This window comes from Maylandia zebra, linkage group LG1, assembly GCF_041146795.1.
Source record: "Maylandia zebra isolate NMK-2024a linkage group LG1, Mzebra_GT3a, whole genome shotgun sequence".
In the NCBI taxonomy this organism is placed as follows: domain Eukaryota; kingdom Metazoa; phylum Chordata; class Actinopteri; order Cichliformes; family Cichlidae; genus Maylandia; species Maylandia zebra.
Window position 1 is genome coordinate 20,739,178 of NC_135167.1, and position 22,509 is coordinate 20,761,686.

A 22,509-nucleotide genomic window follows, 5' to 3' on the forward strand; every position below is an offset into this window, starting at 1 on the left:
CCACTTTTTCTAATTTCTGTACAAGTTCATGTGTTTGTATATGTTTAACACCTCCAGAGGAATAATAAAGTTGGTCTTTATTAAGTATTATTATTATTATTATTGAGTTAGTAGGTAGAACTTTTGAGATAAAATGCTTGCAAGAAAAAAACATGATTATTTTATCAAAAATGATATGGAGACAGGGATAAACTAGAGTAATTAGAGTAACAAGGTTGCACATAATTTGGATTTATCTTGGATAATAAAAGATGTTTCATCACTGAAAAAAAAAACCCCAATCTTCCATAGTTATAAAGGCCATTTTACAGTTGCAGGACATTTTCTATCAACCCCATGAATTCGAAAAGAATCTATATGAAAAAAGTGGTTCGAAAATATTTATAATGCAAAATAGTTCTTGAGCACAAGTGTAAATGCTAAAAAAGATAAAATTATAAAGAAATTATAAAAATAAATGGTCGATTTGTTTATTTATCTTAGCGTTTTAATTGAGTTGAGATTTTATGTATATAGCGCCAAAACACAATGCACTTTAGAATGTAAGGTAAGTAATGATAATACCTACAATGATAATATAATAATTGTCTTCCAAGAAGAATGACCCGCCTGGTGTTCCCCGGACCAGAGTTTGATACACCTGCTCTTTACCAGCTTGTCTAACCGAAGGGTGCGTTCGATTTATCTTCACGTGACGTGGCGGAGCAGGGGGGTGGCTTACTGGGCTTAAGCCCGGGTTGTTTTTTCAGAAGCCCGGGGTCTTTTGGAGTGTAATTTTTTCATAGTTAGATGCCTGGCTGACAACTGTATAAAGCAAAAAACTACACACAATATTCGAAGCACATAGTGCACACTGTGGGAATTTACAACTGTGCATAAATCCCCCCTAATATTGGTATGATCCGAGCTCAGGCACTAAGCGGGGCGGGGCAGCTGCTGCCTACGAGTGCGCTGTTGGAGAAACGGAGCTAGGCAGACAGAGGAGAACTGAAGTATAACCAGGTACCAAAGCAAATCATTCGTACTGTACAAATAATGTAAATATGACGGTGTATCACGAAAGATTGATATCAAACTGATCACTTGAAGAGAAAGTAACGTAATATGGACCCATATTACGTTACTTTCTCTTCAAGTGAATCAACAAATGGCGAAATGAAAAGCCGAACAACAACAATGCTGTTTCTTTAGAGAGTCTTAGCTTACATGTGTGTCTATTTCATATTTTCAGTTGTTACCCTCCATGGCTAAATAAATCGGATTCAGTAATGTACTGATATACAAGAATGGACATAAGGAGCTTCTTTCAAAGAAAAAACTCTGGTAGTATTTTATATATTATGCTTTGTATGTTGTTCAGTATATTTCTATGCAAAACAAGAGGAATTTCAATACACAGCAGTATATTCACAGTTGAAACCAGATATTTACATACACTTTATGGAAAACACAAGAACATTTTTTTTTACTGTACAACGTCAATTTAGAGTAACCTTTTGAATTAGTTAAATGTCAGAATAAAGAGAGACAGAGCTATTTTTTATCACTTTCATCAAATTTAGGATTACATATACACTAAGTTTATTGTTAATTAATAAGAAAACTCCAGACATTCCATTCTGAGCTGAAGAAGCTTCTGATAGGTTAGTAGAGTCCATGTGAGTAAATTGGTGGCACAGCTGTGGATGCATATAAGGCAAAACACAGAGCCTGTTTCTTTGAAATGGGAAAATCCAGAGATGTCAACCAAAACACCAGAAAAAGAACTGTGGAGCTCCATAAGTGTGGCTCAAGTTTGAATACAATTTGGTGCCATTTACAATTAAGAAATACAGATAGTTTCTCTCTTTACTCTTAAAGTTAACAAATATGTTTTTTATATTTATCAATCTAAAAAAATAAACATTTAGTCTGATTTGTCTGTTACAATTAAAAAAGTGTTTGTGTTTTGATCTGAAGAGTGTGTGTAAATATCTGGTTTCAACTGTATATTTGATGATTGTCAGCACAAAGAGGGAGAGAGAGGAACAGAGAGGGAGATGCAGAATGAGGACAGAACAGAGATGGAACAAGAGCAGGTGAGACACATGTTAGTCAAATGGTTGTTTACCAAAAGTATCACTGTATCATAGGTACTCATGTATCTCGTACCTAGTGTTTCTTTTTAGGTTTACTATTTTTCAAATTCTACATTTATTAAGTTATGCAGGCTTGTTTGCACAACAAGGCTAAATAATTATATAAAAAATCCCACATGCATACTACCCTTTAGGGCTAAGCCCCCGGGTGTTTCAAATGTCTGGCTCCGCCTCTGTTCACGTCCTTAGCAGTTCAGTTTACTTTTATTGTTTTTTTTTGTTTGTTTGTTTGTTTGTTTTTGTAGAAATATAACCCAATTAATTGAAAGTAACTGGTTTAAATGTTGGATAATATTTCGAACAACCTTTGATGGGCGACAAACAAGCAGCTATTTGGCATTATCTTTAATGTCCCGCCCGCCGGACATCGTTTATTATGTCTTTAACCAAGCACAGCCCGCTCAGTACTGTGTGCGGAAGACAACCGCCATTTCCGGAAATTACAAGTCAGCTGCTAGGAAGCTGACGATTGTTGCTGTTTAGTTAGCTTGATGGCTAATCTTGTCAGTTGTTAGGGTTTGCTTCACACTGCTGGAGCTGTTCGTGGAAACATTTGGACCTGTGTTGTTAACGAGCTGCACTCCTGTAAACATGAAGTGGGTGTTTTTTCTCGAGGCTCTCCTCCTGGCTTGTTTTGTGCTGCTGAGCCAAGTGACAGCGAAGGTAAGGCTGACGTTAGCAGACTTAGCTAGTTATGTGGAGGAAATGGTGATGATGGCTGGATGAAATGAAATGCCTTTTTCTTTCAATCTCCTCTAAACGATGACTTGTCGCTGTGGGTTTGACAGTTGGATGTCAGAAAAGTTAACTAATGCGCGAATGTGGCTGCTATGTTTGCTGCTTGATGGTGAGGATGTAGAACAGAAAAAAGAGGCTATTTATCCCGAAGTTGGCAAGTTCCTGTGTTAACAGCGGCCAAAACATTAAACATAAAGCTGGATAAAATACATTACGACAGGACGAAAGGGGTCAGTAAAGTAGGAGCACAGTTAAATAGAGAAAAGTGAAGGAGTTAAGTATCTAAATAAAATAATGACACTCCATCTAAAAAAAAAAGTGAGTAAAAACCAAAGATGCAGGTATTGTCACGTGACTGTACTGAATGCGTGTGACATCTGTAACCTGTATCGACATAACTATAATAATCAGTGTTATGGTTGAGTAAGCAGGTTCAACAAACTGTGTCTGACCATAAAGTCCAAGTTGATTACCTCTCACACGGGCAACTCTTGAGTTTTAAGTTCGAGAAAGCCAGAGTTCAGCTGCCTGAGTTAGTTCACCCCAGAGTTTAATTGCTTCAATGCAGGCTCTCCATTTGAATCCATCTATCTTAAAAACAGCATCGCGGCATTTTATTCAGCATCGTCCACTCAGTCATCATTTACTCAGATTTACTTTTCATTAACAGATCAATCCTAACAAACACACTCCTGGTTTTACTAATTTGATGGATGATAGAAGCTGTTATTAAATGAAAATTAAAAAAATTAAAAAGAGACAAGCAACATCCTTCTGCCATGTTATGGGTGTTGATGTTGTATAGTCTGTCCATCAGAGGGCACTAAACATCTTCCCTGTTGGCAACACTGATTGAAACGGCACAAACACAACAATCAGCTAATCTGAGCAGAGCTGGGCAGAATGTAAACGAGTAAATTAATAACCACACGAAAAAATGTTAATGAATCTGTTTATGTTTTCTTTGTCTGAAAGAAAAGGAAATAATCCGATATATCAGAATGTCAGATTATTAAATGAACAAATATAAATATTGGGCTTAAATATCCTCTAAGTTTATTTTGGGATGATGTAAAGTGTTTAGTTAGTCCCCATAGGGAAATAGTTCCTCTGCATTTAACCTATTCACCCAGTGAAGCAGTGGGCAGCCACCAGTGCAGTGCCCGGGGACCAGTGTGTAGGGACGGTACCTTGCTCAGGGGTACCTCAGGGTAGCCGTTCAGTGGAGTCGAACCCCCGACCTTCCGATCATGGGGCCACCACTCTACCTACTGAGCTATCCCTGCCCGATTATTATGATTTGCATAATAATGAATTAATTGCATAATTGCATACTAATGAAATGTGTAGGCTTTTGTGTACCATATATTGTGCAAATGTGTTTGACAAACAAAAAAATGAACATTTGCCGTCTCTGTTGCAGAATTCAGAGGACATCCGCTGTAAATGCATCTGTCCGCCGTACCGAGAAGTCGAGGGTCAAATCTACAAACAAAATGTCTCTCTTAAGGACTGGTATGCTAACAAATCCGTCGCTGTGTTTCTCTCAATGATGCAAGTTGTCCTTGGTCTGTTTAGCTGAAAAGCTGAAAGCTTGTTAATTTTAATGTTTCGTCAGCAACTGTCTCCACGTGGTTGATCCCATGCCAGTGGACGGGAAAGATGTGGAGGCGTACTGTTTACGCTGTGAGTGTAAATATGAAGAGAGGAGCTCGGGGACCATTAAGGTAAATTCAAGTTAGATCAAAGAGTCGTGGTTGTTTTTTCTTTGCTGTGACGCAGGGCTGTATCTAATGATTGAGTTTTAGTTTTATAGTCTTATTGTACTTTTATTGTGACGCCTCTCTTTTGTCTAAAGCAAAATGCAAAAATGAAAAACAGCCAGCCTATCATGTGACTCATGCTGTGTGTGACTTAATGGATTATTGTTCAGTTTAGAGGACATCTGATTGTTTCAGTGACTTTTTTTTTTTTCTTCTAAACCAGGAAACGAGCAATCCCACAGTAATTGTTTCTTATTTTCAGTTTACCATCATAATGTACCTGTCCATTTTGGGTCTGCTGCTGCTCTACATGGTCTACCTGACTCTCCTGGAGCCCATGTTGAAGAGGCGCCTGTTTGGGCACTCGCAGCTTATACAGAGCGACGATGATGTTGGGGTATGTGGTCCCTTTAATTTTACAGCACTCCACCTGAGAGCATTGTTGTATAGTTTCTTTTCACTGCTGCTGCGCCACTCTTCTGCTCCTTTTATGAGGATTTTTATGTGGACCCATTGGCCGAAATGTCACATGGGAGTCATCCTTTGTAGGTAAACTTTAAAAGTTTACAAGTGCCTCTGTTAATTTTCAAACCCTTTTTTGGTGCTGTGCTGTGCTGAAAATGCCTCAAGTGAATCTGATCGCATGTTTCAAGCAAAGACTGGAGAACACGGTAGTTACTACAATCGCAGGCAAACACGGGAGCAGGGAGGATCTAAAACAAGCTGTAACTACCTTCTGTTCACAACATAGTTAAAAGAAAGCTGATGACAGCTGCTACATTACTGATGGTGAAATCGTGATTATTTATAAGAACATGGGCATGACAAAGATCTGGGACAGGAAGTGTGGTTGTGGTGCAGTGGGTGAGAACACAACCTATGATGTGAAAAAGTAGTGGTGAAGCTTTAGGTTTCCTGCTGCTGCAGATTCACGTGAAAATAATTTAATTTGTGAAATATGAGTTGACCCTTACTGTAACATACTCACAGGAAATGCAGTGTATGGGTCAGTAAGCTTAGCACTTACTGCTATCGTTCATCAGGACGAGCTGATGCTCATTTTCTGCATTTTTTCCACTGTGGAAACGATTAAAATGAACGAAGAGCTTCACTCGGCAGGAAGGAAACGAATTCCTCAGAGAGATGACCAACTCCTGTCAATATTCCCAGCTGTTTACCAACTGATACCACAGGAGACATAAAATCAGATCAGAGTTATTCACAAATTGATGGAAACAGGCTGATTATGTTGTTATTTTTAAATAAGATAAAGATATTTTGGTTTTAGTCGTCCTCACCATCAAAATCTGTGAGCTCAAACATTGTCTGATGCCACCAGGTGTCACCTAATTGACATGACTGAAAGGATTCCCACTTTAACGTGTCAGTTTTCAAAGTCAAACATTGGTCTGTTTATTACATTTGTTCATGCTGCTCGCTTGCTGCACAGTGAACAATCAGCCTGAGTTTGTGTTTTCATTAATCTGTACTTTTTAAAAGCCAGAACACACTCATATGCAGTATCAAGTAGGAGAAAGAAACAAAAAGGAAACAGTTCAGTAGATTCCTGACTTCTTGCTGTTTTCTCTTTTTAATTATTTAATAAAAAGGCACTGTGAAAATGCTCAAATTTCTTCGTAAGAGCAGACAGTTTGGTTGTTTTAATTTAATTTCCAGTCTGAAAGACTGTTTAGAGAAAAAAGCAGTGACTACCTTTGACTGTGGGAGGTGGGTGCAAAGCAGTCTCTCTGTGTTTCACTGGCAAAGTTTAGGCAAGAAGAATTGTGGTGTTTGTCTTATACTGTACAAAAAGCTAATGCTGCCACTAAAAGTTTAAGATTTGTCAGTATATTGTTTTTCTGGTGAATAAGCTGACAACAAACAGCTGAGGTGCTGCGTTGTCTTGTTTATCCCAAAGCCTGTAGTCAAAATTCAGACCACATGTTTCTCCTGTGCTCTAACATGAATTAGATGAAGAAAAAAAAAAAATTGCAAGCAAAACCAATAAAACCGGAAGGACTCCTGCAACATTAATTATAGAGGAAATGGTGGGCTTGTAATGTTTAGTGCTCGATACAGAGAGACTGTCTGACTAAAGCTCTTGCTTTTAGTCAGACAGGGCTTTCCCTTTCCCATCCTCACAACATAATCCCATAGCCATTTTTTACTTAAATAATATCCAGTAAAGAAGATTATTATAGTTGACTAAAACTAAACTAACATCTGGATACATTTTAGCTAACTACACTAGACTTTTTAAAAGAAAAAAAGATTTTGTGAACTCTGAAAACTAAAATAAAGTTTTAGTAAATTATAAAGTTTTAGGGTTTAGTTTTAGTGTTTGTGGCCCGGCCGGGCACAGCCCGAAGAGGAGACATGGGCCCATCCTCCCGCAGGCCCACCACCCGCAGGAGGCGCCATAGGGGTCGGGTGCATTGTGAGCCGGGTGGCGGCCAGGAGCGGAGGCCCTGGCGGACCGACCCCCGGCTGCCAAGACTGGCAATAGGGACATGGAATGTCACCTCTCTGGTGGGGAAGGAGCCTGAGTTGGTGCGTGAGGTTGAGAGGTACCGGCTAGATATAGTTGGGCTCACCTCTACGCATTGTCTGGGCTCTGGAACCAGTCTCCTGGAGAGGGGCTGGACTCTGTCTCAGTCTGGAGTTGCCCCTGGTGAGAGGCGGCGGGCTGGGGTGGGTATTCTTATATCCCCTCGGCTTGCTGCCGGTACGTTGGGGTTTTTCCCGGTGGACGAGAGGGTTTGTTCCCTGCGCCTTAGGGTCGGGGAACGGGTCCTGACTGTCATCTGCGCTTATGCGCCGAGTGGCAGTTCGGAGTACCCAGCCTTCTTAGAGTCCCTGGGGGGGGTGCTGGAAGGTGCTCCACCTGGAGACTCTGTTGTCCTGCTGGGAGACTTCAATGCTCACGTGGGTAACGACAGCGAGACCTGGAGGGGCGTGATTGGGAGGAACGGCCTCCCTGATCTGAACCCGAGCGGTGTTTTGTTATTGGACTTCTGTGCTAATCACAGTTTGGCCATAACGAACACCCTGTTCGAACATAAGAGTGTCCATAAGTGCACGTGGCACCAGGATGCTCTAGGCCGTAGGTCGATGATCGATTTTGTAATCGTATCACCAGACCTGCGACCATATGTTCTGGACACTCGGGTAAAGAGAGGGGCTGAGCTGTCAACTGATCACCACCTGGTGGTGAGTTGGATCAGGTGGCGGGGGAGGACGCTGGACAGACCTGGTGCACCTAAACGCGTAGTGAGGGTGTGCTGGGAACGTCTAGCAGAGGCCCCAGTCCGCGAGATCTTCAACGCACACCTCCGGCAGAGCTTCAACAGCATTCCGAGGGAGACTGGGGACATTGAGTCCGAATGGACCATGTTCAGCGTCTCCATTGCCGAAGCTGCTGCATTGAGCTGCGGCCGCAAGGTGGTTGGTGCCTGCCGTGGTGGTAATCCCCGAACCAAATGGTGGACACCAGAGGTGAAGGGAGCCACCAGGCTGAAGAAGGAGGCCTATCGGGCTTGGTTAGCCTGTGGGACTCCGGAGGCAGCCGACAGGTATCGACAGGCCAAGCGGAATGCGGCTCGGGCAGTGGCTGAAGCAAAAACTCGGGTGTGGGAGGAGTTCGGAGAGGCCATGGAAAAAGACTTTCGGACTGCCTCGAAGAGATTCTGGCAAACCGTCAGGCGTCTCAGGAGGGGAAAGCGGTGCTCTACCTGCACTGTGTATAGTGCTGGCGGAGCGCTGTTGACGTCGACTGAGAAAATTGTCGGGCGGTGGAAGGAATACTTCGAGGACCTCCTTAATCCCACTGACACGTCTTCCGGGGAGGAAGCAGAGCCTGGGGATGAGGGGTGTGACCCACCGATTTCCGGGGGCGAGGTCACTGAGGCAGTTAAACAACTCCTTGGTGGCAGAGCCCCTGGTGTCGATGAGGTCCGCCCCGAGTTCCTGAAGGCTCTGGACGTTGTAGGGCTGTCTTGGTTGACACGTCTCTGCAATGTTGCGTGGAGATCAGGGGCAGTACCTGTGGACTGGCAGACCGGGGTGGTGGTCCCCATCTTCAAGAAGGGGGACCGGAGGGTGTGTTCCAACTACAGGGGGATCACACTCCTCAGCCTCCCCGGGAAAGTCTATGCCAGGGTGCTGGAGAGGAGGGTTCGTCCGCTAGTCGAACCTCGGATACAGGAGGAACAATGCGGTTTTCGTCCTGGTCGCGGAACACTGGACCAGCTCTTTGTCCTCTCGAGGATACTTGAGGGTGCATGGGAGTTTGCCCAACCAGTCTACATGTGTTTTGTGGACCTGGAGAAGGCATTCGACCGTGTCCCTCGGGGCGTCCTGTGGGAGGTGTTGCGCGAGTATGGGGTGTCTGGCCCATTGCTACGGGCCATTCAATCCCTATACAACCGTTGCAAGAGCTTGGTTCGCATTGCCGGCAATAAGTCGGACTCGTTCCCGGTGGGTGATGGGCTCCGCCAAGGCTGCCCTTTGTCTCCGGTTCTGTTCATAATTTTTATGGACAGGATTTCTAGGCGCAGCCAAGTGGCGGAGGGCTTTCGCTTCGGTGGCCTCAGAATCTCATCTCTGATTTTTGCGGATGATGTGGTTCTGTTGGCTTCATCGGGTGAGGGCCTCCAGCTCGCACTGGAGCGGTTCGCAGCCGAGTGTAACGCAGCGGGAATGAGGATCAGCACCTCCAAATCTGAGGCCATGGTTCTCAGCCGGAAAAGGGTGGAGTGCCCACTCCGGGTCGGGGATGAGTTCCTGCCCCAAGTGGAGGAGTTCAAGTATCTCGGGGTCTTGTTCGCGAGTGATGGGAGAAGGGAGCTGGAGATCGACAGACGGATTGGGGCTGCGGCTGCAGTAATGCGGACGCTGCACCGGTCAGTCGTGGTGAAGAGGGAGCTGAGTGTAAAAGCGAAGCTCTCAATTTACCGGTCGATCTACGTCCCTACCCTCACCTATGGCCACGAGCTGTGGGTAGTGACCGAAAGAACGAGATCGCGGATACAAGCGGCGGAAATGAGCTTCCTCCGAAGGGTGGCTGGCCTCTCCCTTAGAGATAGGGTGAGAAGTTCGGCCATCCGGGAGGGGCTTAGAGTAGAGCAGCTGCTGCTCCACATCGAAAGGAGCCAGCTGAGGTGGTTCGGGCATCTGGCAAGGATGCCCCCTGGGCGCCTCCTGGGCGAGGTGTTCCAGGCATGTCCCACCGGGAGGAGGCCCCGGGGCAGACCCAGGACACGCTGGAGAGATTATATCTCTCGGCTGGCCTGGGAACGCCTTGGTATTCCCCCGGACAAGCTGGAGGAGGTGGCTGGGGAGAGGGAGGTCTGGACCTCTTTGCTTAGGCTGCTACCCCCGCGACCCGACCTCGGATAAGCGGATGAAGATGGATGGATGGATGGATAGTGTTTGTTAGTTTAGTAAAATTTCATTACAACTTGCCTTATGAGGCGTTTATGGACATGTTTATTGGGACTCATGGTGTCTTACAAGACTGTTAATTAACTTCTTTCCAAAAGTTTTGTTTTACTTGTACTGATTTTCTAAATCTTGCCTCTGACACATTGCCGCCATGCAACAATTTAAAAGCCTTAAACTAGCAGTGAAACTTATAAAACGAAACATTTTCAAACAATAAAAACCAAAACTGAAATCAGAAAATCCACTCTGGACACCAACAGAAACCAAACTGAATTAAAAACAATCAAAATAAAGTAAATGTGAAAGGAAACTAGAAAATACAAAGCTATAACAACACTCCACCGGAGACTAGGCTTTTGTTAATTTAAATGATTCTCACTGCTAACCCGGCTTGAGCAGCTGTCAGCATACATACACATCCCAAACAGAACAGAGGACATCTACATGTGTGTTAACTGTGTTGTTTTTATTAGTTGTTGTTGTTTTCAAGACGGTCATTAAAATGTACATTTGAGTCTTAAAAAGAACTACCGAGACGCTCGTGTTTGACGTACATCAGACTTTTTAATCTCACTGTGTTAACTTTGCTTTCAGGACCAGCAGCCGTTCGCCAACGCTCACAACGTGCTGTCCCGGTCACACTCTCGATCCAACGTCCTGAACAAAGTGGAGCATGCCCAGCAGCGCTGGAGGAGGCAGGTCCAGGAACAGAGGAAATCTGTGTTTGACCGCCATGTTGTTCTCAGTTAAAAACCGTGATTAAGTAAATGGTGGAGCAAAAAAACAACAATAACAGAAAAACACTGTGATAGACGCCCTCCAATTATATCGCTTCGTTTCTCTCATTTCTGAATCAAATCTAAACGTGTGTGGTGCATCAGAGGTGGACATAGGTAAGAAATCATTCCCGGCTCTGGTTTAGTCTGCAGGCAACACACGAGGTTACTCTGAATTAATTTCTTGCACAGTTTAAATACACAGACCTAAAACACAATTTATTCTTTGACTAATGAATCTGAGCTAAGAGTCCTCTTAGTCCAAAGAAGTCTGATTACACTTGATTTCTGAACAAAACATCCAGATGTTGGTCATAACTGGCTGTTACCTTGTTGGCATTTAGCGGGGTCGATAGTTTCCACCCTAAAACAAACACGATCACTGCTCTCACCATGGGAGCAAAAAGGAAAAAAAAAATCATGTAAAATACTCCTGCTTTAAAAATGCATGTTTTATAAATAAATCTTTTCTAAATGTGTTTACGATCCTTCCTTCCTACCATGATTATTAATGTCTCATAACTGGTGTGAAATTAATCATTTTAATGAACTGAATTAAATTTGGTAACTGAACAAGTAGTTTCCCTGAACCTTGTTGCAGAAATCAATGTGATTTCCTCTCGATGTCATAATGAACTTACAGTAGCTGTGCTATTGGTTATCGGCTGTTAGTGGCCCTTTAAAATCTGTGCCCTCTCCAACTGCCTAAATGTAGCGTCACGTCTTTTGGTTTAGCAGGTTTTTTGGGGGTTTTAAACGCTTGGTCAAACATCACGTCCACAGTCAGTGTCCTTGTTGTCTAACAGGCAGGGTTTCTGTGACAGAATTTATTTTGTGTATAGTTTGTGTGAGTACATGGGCAGAGTGGATGAACTGCCATCGCTGGGAGACATTTGAAAGTGTTCTTAACTATTGTATATGTGGTACCTTTAACTTTGAAATAAAGTTCTGTAATATTTCTGATTCTTGCACTTGTAATCTGTTCGTTACATTGGTCCCAGGTCAGCCCTGAGAAAACACGTTTAACTACTAGTTTATTGTCATTTATTACGATTTATATATTTGGGGGTTTTTTGTTTTTGTTTTTTTGAGCTGACTGATATGCTGCAGAGGTCCCAGGACAAAGATAAAATACCAACTTACTTTAGAACAAAGACGATCATTGTATCTACACCAGAATCCTGCCCGGGTTCAGGTCATGTTTGTCACATGTTAATCACAAAAGAGCCACAAAAAAGCAGGAACCATATGAGGCTCCTCATCATTTTAGCTTTTATTTCAACATACGTGTTAATAAACAATACAACTGGTAACCAAGTCATCACAAAGATTGTAGATATGAGGTTGGAGGAAAGCTTGATTTAGGGCTTTGGTGATGGCATAAATTGATGCAGAGCTGATGCGGAAGCATAATTCTCATGTAACCCTGTAACACTGGTACTTATAACACCCAACAGCATCAGATGACAGCATGGATAGGACCAAGAGAAGTTTTTATTCATATATATATATGTATATATGTATCTATATCAACTGACTGAGTATGTTTACATCAGGTACTTTATTTTAGTTATGCAACTTGTGCACTATTAAGCTGCCTGATTTGGATTACAGGTTTTACTCAAGTAAAACGTCTTAATAATAGCTCAGCCCCCCGCCCCCGACTTCTCAAAACACAAAATTATGTTTAGATGTTGTAAGAGGGTGTGAATCATGTCAGATTTTCTACACCAGATTTCTGCACTGATTTTTGGTTGTGATTAAATATTCAGATTTCCTGTAGCCCCCCCCCCCCCCCCCCCTCCGCGAGCTTTGTTCTTGGTCTCCTGTGGCAAAAACGAGGCAAGAATCCTGGAAACACCCCGGTCTCAAAGTTAGTTGGGAAGCCTCCCTTCAGTGACAGCGTGTATACGATTTTTCTAAACTCTGACAATCACTTTAAATCGTTTAAATCCACAAGTCAACCAAACTAAGAAAAACAATAGATTAAAAAAAAAGGAGAAACCTTTCTGCTTGAATGCATTTCTGGGAACCGTGGAGACAAACATCTCCCAAACTTTGACATGTTAGTAATCCAGCCTTAAATACCTCGTTTTTTTTTTTAAGTGTTCTTTTGTCTGGTGCTTTTCTGGCTTAGTAAATCTCTGTTTTCATAACTTGTCCTCTCTGTGTTGGCAACAGTTTTTCTACCAATGGAAAAATACTAATTTGGGATTCAGCTTGGTCAATAAAAAAAACTCGACAGGCATTTTCTTCTTCTTCTTTTACTTCTCATCTTGACATAGTAACCCATTAAGTTACCGTGTCATGATGAAAATTTGGATTTCGCAGAGAAAAGTCCCATACAAGCATTCAAACCAGTTAAATTGCAGATGTTTGATAACTCCAACCATCTTCTTTTCATTTAACTCAGTGATTTCCATACAGCTACGTCATCGTTTCCTGTGCAGTCCGCTTTTCCTTTTTTCCCTTCTCTCTCTGCATGCAGTTCTACCGAGAAGACTATTTTCCCCAGTAAAAAAAAGAAGAAGCAGTTTTCAAGCTGCACACATACACACACACAGAGAGAGAGAGCGACACGGGCTCTGTGCAAGAATGGATCAGTGACCTAACTGAGCTCCAAGAAAGACAGTCAGGTAGGCTTTGTTTCTTTGTTTTACCTCCTTAAATGTTCTTTGTATAGAAATCTAACCAAACTTTCCTTTTTTAAAAGTAAGCTGTAGTTTTTGCAGCAGATTTAGAGAGTTTCTGTGAAGAAAAACAGCTGAACGGAACGATACCTTAGTCATTTTTGATATAATTAAGGTGTGTGACTCAAAAAAAAGTTCGCAGATAGTGATTTAGATCGATGTCAGATGATAACTTCAGTGTTTAATGTTTATGTGGGAAAGTAGCTCTTCTCAGTTTTACTGTTGCACTTGCATCGACGAGCCTACAGGGGTCGCCTCAGACTTTGAATTTGATCCAGTGCAGAATCGATGGCTTTTACATCCATCTGTGTTTATTTTATTTCATGCCCCAACAAGCTCCCGTTCAATTTTTTAAATGACTTTCCCAGGTATTTGTCAAACCTGTCCCTACTAATACACACACACACACACACACACACACACACACACACACACACACACACACACACACACACACACACACACACACACAGTCATGTTTCCATATCTCCACAATACATTACACTGACTTACATTCATTTTGCTGTTGTTACCTCAAGCCAAGTCTTCTTAAAATGCACTGATTTTGTTATTTAGAGTCTATTTTTGTACCCACAAGAAAGCCAGATCCTCGGAATGAGATGGTTATGTCAACATAAATATTATATGTATATACATATGTGCATACTCAGTATATGAAATGTATCGCTGCATTCAAGGTTTCTGATTCAGTTCGGACTGATGTTGTGGCTGCTGTGTGGTCAGAAGCTGAAATGCCATGAGATAAAGGAATGTCCTTGTACTAAACTGTTCTGCTTGCTGCTCTGCCAGCACATCATGTTGTGAAAGCTGCAGCTATTCAGAGCATTTTTAGAAACAATAACATCTTATTGTTACTTTGACTGAGAGAACAAGAAAAGTTTTGTGCTTCGGTTAAACATTCCCCCCTCGATAATCAAAGAGTGATCATGGTTACTCATAGACTGCAATCCCCCTTTTCCCCTTGAAGCAGGGATGTGAAACTCATTTTACATGCGTCCCATTTTGATCTTGTGCTGAGACCTTTACACCGACACCAGGTGTTTAACTAAGCATTTAATCCCTGTGATAGCTTGATATAAAATAAAAATAAAATAAATAAGTGCATTTCTACATGATCAATGTGTAAAATTAAGACAATTACTAAGACACTGCCCAGATTGTCTTGTAGTTTTTGTTGATTGATGAATTTTGTTTTCAACTGAAATTTCTATAGTAGACAGTAAACAGCAACTTTTCTGTCATTTAATTGTTTAAATGTGTCTTAACTACTTATTAAAGGGCGAATGGCTGTGGGGGATGTCTTTCAGAAATAAAACCTTTAAAAATACAGTTAAAAGAAAAAATATTTATGCCCTCTTTCATATTTTCCAAAACCGCTCAGTGGGCCGGATTACAGTTTTTCCTGGGCCAATTCTTGCCCCCAAACCTCATGTTTGACACCCCTTTCTTAAAGGGTCTTCTATAACACAGAACCAGCTGATAACTGTTATTTACTGTAACCCTCAAGGTGGCTGATACTACCTAGCTTTTCTAAGGTGAACGATGGACTGATCCTAACAGCCACAGTACCATTTGGCCTTTTGTGCATTCAAACATGTGCGAATACAAAGAAAAGTAAGTGAGAGTCTCTTGAGAGTGATGTCAGATACAGTTAAAAGAGACACTTCCAGCCCATTTCTTCACTTCTTTCGAAGTGAAGAGGCTGTGTCAACTCGACAAGTTGCATCTTCTCCCTCTGTGCTGTCAGGCTGCATCTCAGGGTGTTGAAAAGACACGTCAACTTAATCGGGAAGTTAAAGAGCTGCCTTGGGTCCTTTTCTGAAACTCAATATGGTGTTTATTACACTATTTAGGGGATAATTGTGCTGTGACTTTGACTTCTTGTCCTCTCTTCTCATTGAAACTTCAGGAAGGAAAAAGAAAGGCTTAGTAATGATTTTCTCTCTGGCGTGTCAGTGGCCAAAGTCTCACAGAGATGAGGCGTAATCGTATCTGTTGTTCATGTTGGATGAGATTACTGCTTATTCCCTCATGAGTGCAGCTCCAGGAGGTGTGTAACGAATGAATACGATGTCTGCTGTCAGAGCTCTGTGGTTAGTCCCGAAACTGAGGTTGAAGGGATTCACATAAAGTTTTAGAAATCTGTCTTAATTGGGATTCCTTTCCTGTCTGGTAAAATTTCATGTATGCTCGTGAGTCTGTGCTTTGATGCTCCCGTGTCCTGTGAGAAGAGGATGTGGCTTTTAATGAGAAGTCCAGATGCCACTGTGATCAGTGGAACAATGAATTCCACATTATGTTGTGGTGAAAATAAAAAAAAAAATCCCACAAAAAGCTGTTAGTGCCTAAGTCTTTTGTGCTGAAAATGTGCGGATTTGAAGTGTTTTCAGGAAGGACGATCTTTATGAGACCTTGAAAGGATTTGACGGGGTCTCTGTAAGAAAAGCTGCACAGTCACTGATCTGTAGGCTTCCTGCTGACTTCATGTAATGAACCGCGATCACGGATGTCTGAGTTTTGTGACTTCCTCTCTCTTCCCAGGCTTGTGGGATGATAAGACACCCCAAGAGACTGAAAGGAGAATGTTTATGGGTGCTCCTTCAGTGTTTGGGGCAGAAATGTACAGACAGATAACCATGGATGACAAAGGGAACTCTCTTGTGAAATAGTTGGAAACGGTTTTCTCTGAACTTCCATCAACTTCTGCCAAAAGAACAAAACATATATTAGAAATCCCTTTATTTGTGTCCAGTGCAAACCTTTTTTAATTGGATGCGAGACCTCACCATAACACCGCACTACAGGCTGAAATGAGTGTGTCTTTCTCTTGTTTATAAATGACTGATGTAACTTTTACTGATGTAACACCTGGCTTTAAAAAAAAATAAATCACTGCCCTTAGGCTTAAAGCATCACCCGTGAGTCTGATTTGGTGTCTCCTGCCAGGTCTCTCCTCTGTTACACCTGGAACCACACCCACAAGTGATGACATGGGATCTTGGAGTGCACCTGCGTATCTGTGCAACAAGGTTAAAGGTAGAGGTCAGGAATAAAACAGATTTTCAGGGATTCTTAGTCATCTTTTTTGCTTTTAAGTGAACATTACAAAGTGATATCACGCCATACTCTTACTTCACTTGCAATAGGTATTCTGAATGGGGGTTTTCTTTAGAAAAGCACAGTTGTTTTCATCATGAGGTGGTCAGAGATGGATGATTAATAGAATCAGTCATCACAAATCTGATGATTTTTTTATAGGTCTGCGTAGGGTTGAAAAAACACCCAAATTTTAGTAAACTGTAACTGTTCTGCATATGGTGCTACTCAATAAATAAAGCTCATTAACTTAAAAGTTGAATTTATCATGTTACTGTAACTAAAAACTGTTGTTCTGATTAATAGAAGCAGTAACTTTGGTTAGTTGAGTGTCTGAAGGGCGGACACGATGGTGAGAAGGTCCCAGACCAGAGTCCAGTCTGGGGGCCTTTCTGTGTGATGTTCCCATGGGAACAGCTACTCCAGTTTCCTTTAACAGTCCAAAGTCACGCATGGAGTTAGGTTAACTGGTGATTCTAAGTTGGCTGTAGCTGTAAGTGTGAGTAGTTGTCTTTCTCTTTGTGGTATCCAGGGTGCACATCCTGCATCTCGCCCTACGGCGGCCGGGATAGGCTCCAGGGCCTCCTGCAACTCAGAATTTGATAAGCTGAAGAACAAGATGGGTGGATCTGTGCATTTCCTTTTAATGTGAAGGTGACTAAAAAGAGATGATTTTTGTTCCAAGTCTCATTTCTTGCACATCGTTTCCTCCACCCTGGGGTGTACTCTCCCTTCAGGGAACAGCACAGTCCTGGTGCACAGCTGGCTTTAGAGGACACCGCTGGAGTCTCTAGTTTGAGGAACAGACGCTTGGCAGTTTTTATTAAACAGGACCTGTAAGAACCAGATTGTGCTTTGAGTCATCACGAAGCATTTTGAGCTAAAAGTTAGAAAAGGTGCCTTAAAAATAACGTGTTTGACTGACTTTGAATGCACTCTGGTGAAGCTGCTGGAGGACAAATGAATAACATGAGGAGTCTTCATGTGTGTACGCACTTTAATGGTGAACATGTCATAAGGGATCTTTTTCTATCATTAATGAAACGCTATTATACGGCCAACATGCATTTGCACATGTGGGCAACACTCGGTCAGTGTTTCCCATTCACTTTGGACATATGAATGGCATCTTTGTGTGTGCTGTGGAGCATTTTTCAGCATGACAATGCCCAGCAGCCAGCTCTGGCAGCGCGGATTCGTCCCATCAGCAGCCCTCGGCTCCTGAATATTCATCCACGCTCCTCAACTCGTCCTGACAATAAACAAGAGGCCAGAGGCTTGAATGCCTGGGTGGGGAGGGGAGGAGGGCAAAGGGGCAGAAGGAAGGGAGGCGGAGGGGGGGGGCAAATCCCGGCAAAAGTGGGGGGCAAACAACCCGTTTCCAAGGTAACAAGCCCAGCCTCTGTACTCTGCAGCAGTCTGTGAGAGAAAGGAGAGGGGAGGCAGGAGGGCTTTTTCCTTTTTTCCTCCTTTTCTTTTTTTCTGGTCGGTTTTAGTTGGAAAGACATGAGTCGCAGTTTATTGAGAAGGGCAGGTATCCGGCAGAGCCAGCCAAAGTTTTTCACCGTGTAGACGAACGGGATCTGTGCGTCGCAAAGGGATTATAATCTCAAAATACCAGCAGCCATGGATGTGAGGGGAAACTCGGAGGTAAAAGCCGTCTGCTTTTTTTTTTTTTTAAACAAACAAAAATTTCCCGACGAGCTACGGCAGGAAGTTTAATTTGTCACAAAGCAGCTAGTGGGACAAAGCAGGGGTGGAAAATAACTTTTTAAAAAGTTGCAAGGTGCGTTAAAGTGTCTCCATGTGACCATATTTGGTCAATGGCATGCTGAACGATGAAGTGCAGTCATCGGCAGACTGCTTTGCTTTCACCCCCCCGACAGCTGACCCTTTGAATGAAGAAAAATGTCCCAGCGGATGCAGGCAGTAACTCTGCGGGCTTTGTAATTAGTTATTATCGGTCAAACATCCCTAAAGTCAAACCAGCAGATAAGTAAGAAAACAGCACAAGACTCCAGATCACACGACTCTGAACTGAGCACCCTGTGTCCTTTTTCCTGCTGGAGTTCAGGCTTATGGTGAGGGGGGTGACTTCTGTTGTTTTGGCCAGGGAAGGGTAAAAACCCAAATACTTTTTAAAACATGCATTCTGCGTATTTTAACCTTTACACTCTTGTGCATGTGCAGTTTTATCTGTTAACGCTTTTTGCGCCACACATTTGGAGATCATTTGCATTTCGTGTGATGTAGCAGTCCTTAAAAAGTATCATTAATCACACCTCTGTGGGTTAAAATGATCATGTACGTGTTTTCAGCTCTACTTCTTAGTTTGGAGCCTTTAATTTAACTTCTTCTGACCTGGCTTTGGCGCAGATGCAGGTCCAGGGTTGGTTTATTTATTTATTTTTTTGTGATTCTCTGAAACATGTGCATTTACTTACTTGGATAAAGGGGGAAAATCTGGCCCATGTATCACAATTGTTTCAGGCAATTTAAACTTCTAAAAGCACCTTTTTTTTTTAGAACAACGCTGGGAAAAGAGTGTTTTCACTACACTGAGGTTTGTGTAGGTTAAGTATGGAGAGCCGTGTGGCTGTCTTTCTTGAATGTTTTGGTTCCTGAATATGAGTTTTCTTAACAGATTACAGCCTAAATCCTTATGATCTTATCTCACTCACCATAATGCAAACCCTATGGCTGTGAGCGGTTTTCTTTAAGCTTTCTTTTTCCTCCCTTAAAAAAGCCTTTCCATTGTGCAGATCAAACAATGACCTTCCCCTCTCACTGGATGGGACTGTCAACACAAAGCTATTGAGGAAGTTCTTCTCTGTTCTCCATTCACTCTAACAGGAGTGTGTCTAGCCTAAACGGGCCGTTGTTCACTCAACATCACAATCAAGAGTTGTTTTTGTCTTCAAGATAGGTTCATTGGGATTTACTGAGAATCGTGAGGGTCTGAGGTTGTAGTTTTCCTCACCGTCATGCTAAAGCGATCCTCAACCACATTTCTTCAGATCTGGGGGGTGTATTTCTCCAACATGCGGTTTTGACAGATTTCCCAGTCATAAATCTGCAGATCACAAGACCATCTCCCTTAGCTTCCCTCAAACAGCCACAGAAGTCACAAAGCTTCTTTTGAAAGCAAGCTTTTCATTGCCTTTCATGAAAGCATTTAATCTTATGTGACTATATCTACGCAGAAAGGAGACATATGATGCCGGTGCCTTTGGCTCGCCTGTGACTGTTTTAACCAATTCAGCTCTCACATTCACGTGGCTTAAAAACACAGCAGATGTCACACCTGTGGAGAGAGCACAGAACAATAAGGTGTGTGTTTCTTTCTAGGATTATAAACACTGATCTCATCGATCTGCTGTCGCTCAGCTAAGAAACTATATTAACCTTGCTTTCCGCCGTGGGATTTTAGTTCATTGAAGGTCATGCTATGCTGACTTAATATTAACTTTCAGGCATACAGTATTACCCACTGATTTAGGTCTAAGGCACACTCTTAGTCATACTGTTTGTCACCATGCTGCGGCCTCAACATACAAACTAGATTTATTGGCATCCCAGTGTTTTACTTTAGTACATTTTACTTCCACCTTCTATCCTTGATATGAGTGTTTGAGAGCCTGCCTGACCTCTCATTAGCTCATGAAGTAAAGCAAAACATATCACTTTCTTTCTGTACTGGACAATAACCCGTGAATTGTGATGGATCATGAGTGGGATGAGCTGCTATATCACTGGTGTTCTGGTTTTCACAAGCGCTGGTGTTAGGTTGATCAGTACCTCATATGATGCTCTATTCATGGTGCTTTGTTAGTAGACTACAGTCACAGCAGCAGTTCTGTTGTCAAAAATTTGTCTGGCTAACACTGATTGCAAGACCTTCAGAGCTGCCAGCTATGGACCTCTTTTACAGCGTAACGTAGTGACACTCACCGTTCCATGTGCCAAACCAAAGATGCCATCGTGATTCATTTATATTAGTCGTCTTTCCTCTGGGGCTGCCCAGAATTGCACAGTGTAAAACTGCCTTAAGCTTAATCCCTTTTGCATTTACCAAAAGAAATCTACGACTGGTGTGTCTTAAGGTTTCCTAGGAAGTTTCTCAAGCTCTCTCCAGCTGCAGTGCCAACACGACTACACTTCCTCTCACCCACTCACAGTGCCTCTGGTTCAATAGTGCTTTTTTCTTTTTTCTCATTAAAGATGACAAGTGCAGGATTTCCACAAAGCTTTAGAAAGACTTTGGTTACAGCCTTTTTCTGTTTGTCTTTTAATAAAAATCCAAAATATTTTTCAAGCTATTTCATGTGAAGTAAAAATTAAGCCTCAAGCTACTGTGTAACTTAACCTCTATATGTAACCGTTTATAAGCGCCCCCCTGGGCTGTATAGTTAATGGGTCGTAATGTTTTAATAGGATTTTGCATGCCATGTCAGGGTAACAAAACATCATCATGTAGACGTTATCATGCCGTAAGACGTCCTGACTATATTTATTCGAGGGGCTACATTTGTCATGTATAGTTGCGTGCTGAGATACGAGCAGCGCTCGGGTTGGATGTCTGGAGTACACACACTCTCAGCTGTGTTTTTATTTCTTAAACACTTGTCACAACCTGTTGATACTCAGAATAAATGGTGCAAGCGCTGCATTTACAAAGCCTCCTTATAAAGTAGACAGCCTATAATCTTTAATGAATTGCTAGTGAATTTGACTCGGAGCATAATTTTCCCAGTGCCATTAATCAGCACATATTGACTTGAGTTTCCAGATTATTGAACTCAAAACAGCTAAAGCCGAGGAACGTCTTTATCTGTCTCAGTCATCACATGCGTAATGACTCCCCTAATGAGATCACGTCCAGTTATATTAATTAACTCACTGGCTACTTTAAGTCAAGAGTGCTAATGCCAGTGTAATCAATGGGAGCCCAGTTGTTTTCTTCAGGATTTGTTCATCAGCGAAGCCTAAAAAAAGGGGGTAATTTGATCCACATATTTTAAGTGCTCCACAAACAGCTCATATTTGTTCTGTTTCTAACTAAAACTGTGCGGTGAAGTTCGGGGAAACATCACATTTATGGCCAAAAGAATCCAGTGCCAGCTGTTCTTAAGTTTTTATAACTAGTGATGGGAAAAGAAAGTGTATGAACAGTGGAAACTGGGTTATGAATGAGTGGTCATGCTGCTGGCCCTCGTCCAACATGGGAGAAAATAAAGAAATCCATATAGCTTGTTATGAACTGTTTCATGTAAGAACTGCTTTCTTTTGGCTGTCTGTTAGTAATTGGGTAACATTACGGTTCAGCCGAGGATGGGCGGCTGATTAGTGATTAGTGTCACGCTGTCAGTAGACTGAGTCTCCCGTGGTGGGCAGATGAACATTTGCTCACGCAGAGTGATAGTCTCGGTCGGTGTGTATTGGTAAAAAACAAGGTTTGTGGATTTATTGAGCAACAGGGCTGTGATTTCTGGAAAGAGACACTGCTGCAGAATATTTTAAATGCACTTTTTTGGTTCTTTGAGTACTACAAGGAAAGAACCCTTGAAGTTATACATCTCTACAGCTGAGATCTCCAAAACTGCGCAACACCGTGAAACAGTCTTTAGAAAAATGAGATTTCTAGACTCGACTGTTCCTTTAATTTGCATAAAACTGATAGATTCTGAGAAATGACTCATAGGAGAACAAATGAACCACGCAGGTATTAGTAAAGCTAATCTCTTTCTCTGTTTACTTAAGCTTTAAGAATTTGGCAAACAAGAGCACATTTTGTGTCCTTGGAAAAGTCAAAGACTTTTCTGTTGGAGGTCAGCTTTGTGACAGA

At 42.3% G+C, this 22,509-nt stretch overlaps 2 protein-coding genes and 1 long non-coding RNA gene across 5 annotated transcripts in view; all 3 read left to right on the forward strand.

Moving 5' to 3' along the window:
- The first annotated feature begins 950 nt into the window (after positions 1–950).
- Positions 951–2,075, forward strand: LOC143418348 (uncharacterized). Its single transcript, XR_013098310.1, has 3 exons — positions 951–1,002; positions 1,232–1,323; positions 2,007–2,075. It is a non-coding gene; the product is annotated as an uncharacterized LOC143418348 (long non-coding RNA).
- Positions 2,076–2,541: 466 nt separating this feature from the next.
- On the forward strand, positions 2,542–11,820 carry tmem9b (TMEM9 domain family, member B). Of its 2 annotated transcripts, XR_013098311.1 has the most exons (6): positions 2,542–2,801; positions 4,300–4,391; positions 4,495–4,603; positions 4,902–5,036; positions 10,676–11,632; positions 11,664–11,820. XR_013098311.1 is itself a non-coding variant. In XM_004543173.3 (5 exons), the coding sequence occupies exons 1-5, from the start codon at positions 2,730–2,732 to the stop codon at positions 10,829–10,831; spliced, it is 564 nt and encodes a 187-aa protein (XP_004543230.1). In that variant the 5' UTR covers positions 2,542–2,729; the 3' UTR covers positions 10,832–11,820. The 2 variants fall into 2 exon arrangements, 1 of the variants encoding a protein (XP_004543230.1); XM_004543173.3 differs by having other exon boundaries at positions 10,676–11,820.
- Positions 11,821–13,380: 1,560 nt separating this feature from the next.
- dennd2b (DENN domain containing 2B) overlaps positions 13,381–22,509 on the forward strand; it is a 57,423-nt gene continuing 48,294 nt past the window's right edge. Inside the window, exon 1 of one of the 2 annotated variants that reach the window (XM_014412439.3) lies at positions 13,381–13,493. The gene's annotated coding sequence lies outside the window, so the exon portion shown is untranslated. Of the gene's footprint in view, positions 13,494–18,076; positions 18,315–22,509 lie in introns of those variants that run through there. The other variant, XM_004543174.5, reaches the window with a different exon arrangement.